We start from the raw sequence: 4,589 nt of genomic DNA on the forward strand, positions 1-4,589 counted from the left end.
CAGTCCTGCCCCAGAGCCTATGATGCACAGGGAAAGGCTACAACAGGCCTAACCATCTCATTCTCTGTCTGATGCTACCACTCAGAGAAGCTGTGTGTGGGCCCTGGTAGCCTGACTCCGAGGCCTCTCTTACTACCCTGCCACACAGTGCGAGGGGAAGTGGTGGAGTAGAAACCCAGGCATTTAAAAGAAAGGGAACTTTCTATTTATTATGTCCCTTCCTTTCTATAAAAATGATGTCTGAAGCCCGCGCTTTTAAAATTTTTGTGGTTAACATTAGATTGACCAGCAATGAAACTTGTCATAATTACCTCACAAACTAACACTATTATGCCAGACCTTGGGGTTAGAAGTTTTTGGAACAACATGATGGGCTGTTTGGGAGGTCACAGAGAGCCAGACATCACCTAACTGAATGGCTCTATTTTCTGAGTTGGAAGAACTTGGCCAAGGTCCCACAGCAAAATAAGAACAGAAAGCCAGAAATCAAACCCAGGTCTCTTCCTTTCCACTCCGGGGCTCAGCCCTGCTTTTCTTCTGCCTCCGAGAGACAGTAGGAAGAGAGCAGAGATGCGGTTCTGGGTGACAGTCAATGTTTCATCGCTCTTTGAACATGATGTTTTTCTGGGGCATAAGAGTGTCATCTAGACAGATGCTAGAGTCACTTGTAAAAAATTATCTGATCTGTTGCTCTTCATGTAGACCAGGTGACTTCAAACCTACAGCCCTTAAGCCTTGGTCTTCCTTGTGGTTTTATAGGTGTATACCACCATGCCTGATTTAGAAGAGCTCTGAGTGTACCATGAGATGCCAAGGTGCCCAAATGTGCTGCTGATATGCAGTAACCTTACTGGTTCTCTCTCTTCTGAACATGTGTTGGACTACAACAGCCCCGCAGTCTGTGGGTAGATGTATATACAGGGTAGCATGTTTGGGTATGAGCATTTACATGGCAGTGGAGCTATTCCAGAGCATCCTTCCCGAGCAATAACTGGTGATATCCCAGGTGGCAGAGGCCTCGCTTAGCCTCGGAAACAAACCCTCTAGAATCCACAGTATGTGAATACTAAGAATAGCTGTCGTGGTAAGACAGCTAAAATCATGAGGTTGTGTTTTTCTGCAGCACAACCCAGCACATCCTGACTGATACAGCCCATCACGTGCCCAAGTTGTGAGTTGAAGCTGCTGGTTTCCTGGCAACTGGCATTTTCCCCCACGTACAATGAATTAGTTCTCACTGCCCTGATGTGTCATGAGCAGACCCCCGAAACTGTAAAGAAGCCCGCAATGCTCCTGATGTGCTCCCCAGAAAAAGCCACTATTCCCAAGACAGGATACTGACACTCCCCAAAAGTCTCTTCCAGCGATCTCAATGGCTACATCTTTCTGGCAGCGGGGGAGGAGTTGGAATGGCAATCAATGGTCTTCTTGGGAACGGGCCACAGGAGGGCCACGGTGACAAACTGGAAGTGTACCCCTTTCATTTCAAATAACTCACAGTCACAAACTGGACGTATTCTTTCCATTTTAAAAACTCATTATTCAATAGTCTAGTGGGGGTGGGGCGTGCATAACAGGAAACAGTGAAATACATCTGCTAACAGCCAGTTATCAGGGTGATCAGAGCCATATCAGAGCCATACGAGGCAGCCACACAGGGAGGGTGTGCAAGCTGAGCCCTGGGGAGCGGGTGAGAAATGACGGTCCAGACCTCTTACAGGAAGGGGAGTGAGTCTGGATAATGAGGACCGTGTCTGACGATGGAAGTGCCCTATGGAGACGCAAGCAGGTGTCTCAGTGGAACAGATGTGGTTCCCCTGAGGTGGGAGCGTTCATGAAGCTCACATGCCTCTGCCATCCTCCCTGGCCTTCTGTGAGAGAGTGGTGAAGAGAGGCGCAGAGAGGCGGGCTTATGCTCGCCACCCAATCCGGAACTGCCAGGAGCTAAATTGAACCAGGCCGTTTCATAACTGTACACCCAATGGTGACTGAGCTAACTCGTCTCTTCAGAGTTCAGGTTTGAGAGGTCTTCTTGAGAGATTGTCAGGGAACCAAGACCCCAAGAGAGGAAGCGTTGTGTCCAGGGTCAGCAAGAGCGAGAGGATGGGTGGTTTTAAACTTGAGGGAAGCAGAAGCCACGGCTGTCTCGGCTGTGTTCACGGTACATAGTTCAGGCTCGCGGGCCTTCGGAACCAGGTTAGACCCGTAGCCAGCAGCAGCTCTCCTGAGCATGCCTGCTCTTGTACCTCCCTTTTAAAATCAAGAAACTCTCCTGCAACTGCTTAAAGAGAAATGACCAACAGTCAGACTTACACATCCCTGGGGAGCCAAACTATCCTAAGCTAAGTGGCAGCGCCCAGAAAACGCCTGACTTTCGGAGCTCCTCTTGCCTCCAGCAATAACTATGACAGGTGTGGAAAAAAATGCCCCCACTCTTTCCTTCTTTTGGAGCCCCCAGCCTCTGAAACAACGCCTGGCACAGAACAAGTACTCAACACCCACCCAGTGGATAAATGAAGCAGAAACGCTACAGACAACATTGCCATGGGAAGTCATGGTTTAGAGAAGGGATTGATTCCCTTGGACAGTCGAGGACAAGCTGGGTGTGATGGCACACACCTGAGATAGTGACACACAGGCAGATGCAGACTTGGACGTCGAAAATGAGCCTCCTGCCTCCTCCGAGCACCACTGTGGAGAACAGTGAAGACTTTAGGGGACCAAAATGTGGCCTGACTATGCCAATAGAACTGCAGGCCGAGAGGGCAAGCTGCCCAACTCTCTCACTATACAGATGGTGGGACTAAGTTCCAGGGCGAGGGGCTGACCAGCTGCAGGTCCCACGCCCGTATCGCTCATTTTTCCATCCAGCCAGAACTGTATGGTCCCGGTGGCAATATCGATGGATCAGACAAACCACACAGCTGTGACAGGGTTTGTCCTCCTGGGACTCCGGGACCACCACAGCCTAGAGATAGCTCTGTTCATGCTTTGTCTAGGTATCTACTGCATAACTGTTCTAGGGAACGCCTTCCTTGTGGGGTTGATTGTGGTGGACCCCCATCTGCACAGCCCCATGTACTTCTTCATCAGCAACCTCTCTCTCATAGACATCTGTGGCACCTCTTCCTTCACACCTATGATGCTTCTCAACTTCCTGGATGTCCAAAGGACCATCTCCTTCCCCGGCTGTGCCTTGCAGATGTACATGACCCTGGCGCTAGGCACTACGGAGTGCCTGCTTCTGGCGGTGATGGCATACGACCGGTACGTGGCTATCTGCCAACCACTTCGGTACCCGGAGCTCATGAATGGGCAGCTGTGCACACAGATGGCCGGAATAAGCTGGGGAACAGGCTTTGCCAACTCTCTCCTGCATTCCGTCCTGGCCTGGCGCCTCCCCTTCTGTGGTCACTACATCATCGACCATTTCTTCTGTGAGATCTTGGCAGTGCTGAAAATGGCCTGTGGGGACATTTCCCTCAACGCAGTGATGCTAATGGTGGCCACAGCTGTGCTGACAATGACACCACTCCTGCTCATTTGCCTCTCTTACGTCTTCATCCTGGCTGCTATCCTTAGGATGCCCTCCGCTGCAGGCCGGAGCAAGGCCTTCTCCACCTGCTCCGCCCACCTCGCCGTTGTGGTGATTTTCTATGGAACCATATCCTTCATGTATGCCAAGCCCAAAGACAAAGACCCTAGCGTGGATAAGATTGTCACGTTACTCTATGCAATTGTGGCACCCTCGCTGAACGCCTTCATCTATAGTTTGAGGAACACGGAGGTGAAAGCCGCTGTCACGGCCCTGGTGTGGAGAGGTCTACTCACCAGGAAAATGTCCCACTTTTAACTCTTAGCCTCTACCTTTGTCAGTCAGGAGAGGCTAAGTCCTATTGTAGTGTCCATGCCCTCAACCCAGAGTTCTGTGTGTGTGTCCGGTAATTGTTTGCTAAAATCAGCACCTTTGAAACAAATGCCTGACATAAATGTTTTAAGCAACATGTGGTTATAGGTGGATAACCTCTTTGTGCTTATAGGTTGGTAAACCTCTGTGTGGTTTTGTTTACTATCCTGGGTCAGTTGGGAGCAGTAAAGTTACCTCCTTTTTCAAAACTCTGTTCAAGATTTTGGTAAAACTTCCTCATTTGTGTCCAATGCCACATTGTCTGTACTGGTCTATAAATACACTTCAAGGCCAGTTTCAGAGATAGACGCATGGGAGCCAGGGAGAGCACCCGTTCAGACAGCCAGACATCAGACACAGATGCACAAGTCGGACTGTAGACAGGCCAGTAACCACCGTCTACAGACAGAAGACACAGGAAGTCAGTGAAGGCTTCAAATTTTGGCTTATTGTTGGTCAAATTACTCCAAGAAAGTAAAGCATGGGGTGAATTCCTCTAATCTCAGCACTTGGGAGAAGAGGTGGTCTCCCTGGGTTTGGGGTCTACATAGCGAGTTTTAGGCCAGCCAGGGCTACACAAAAAAACAAGGAGAAATTTAAATCAAAAGAAAGTGGTTTATTTGCATTCCTTAATGCAACATTGAGGCATTTTTGTGTTCTCTGGGGTCCTATTTAATAAGCT

General features: G+C 49.5%; 1 protein-coding gene across 1 annotated transcript; it reads left to right on the plus strand.

Annotated features, from left to right (window-relative positions):
• Positions 1-2,902: 2,902 nt before the first annotated feature.
• Positions 2,903-3,853, plus strand: LOC308438660 (olfactory receptor 13C7-like; the record flags this gene model as incomplete). The annotated part of the gene is made up of 1 exon (XM_080940145.1): positions 2,903-3,853. One exon carries the CDS (start codon positions 2,903-2,905, stop codon positions 3,851-3,853), a length of 951 nt encoding a protein of 316 aa, XP_080796271.1.
• Positions 3,854-4,589: the final 736 nt, after the last annotated feature.

The sequence above is a fragment of the Micromys minutus genome, assembly GCF_963924665.1.
Source record: "Micromys minutus genome assembly, chromosome: 28".
NCBI lineage: Eukaryota > Metazoa > Chordata > Mammalia > Rodentia > Muridae > Micromys > Micromys minutus.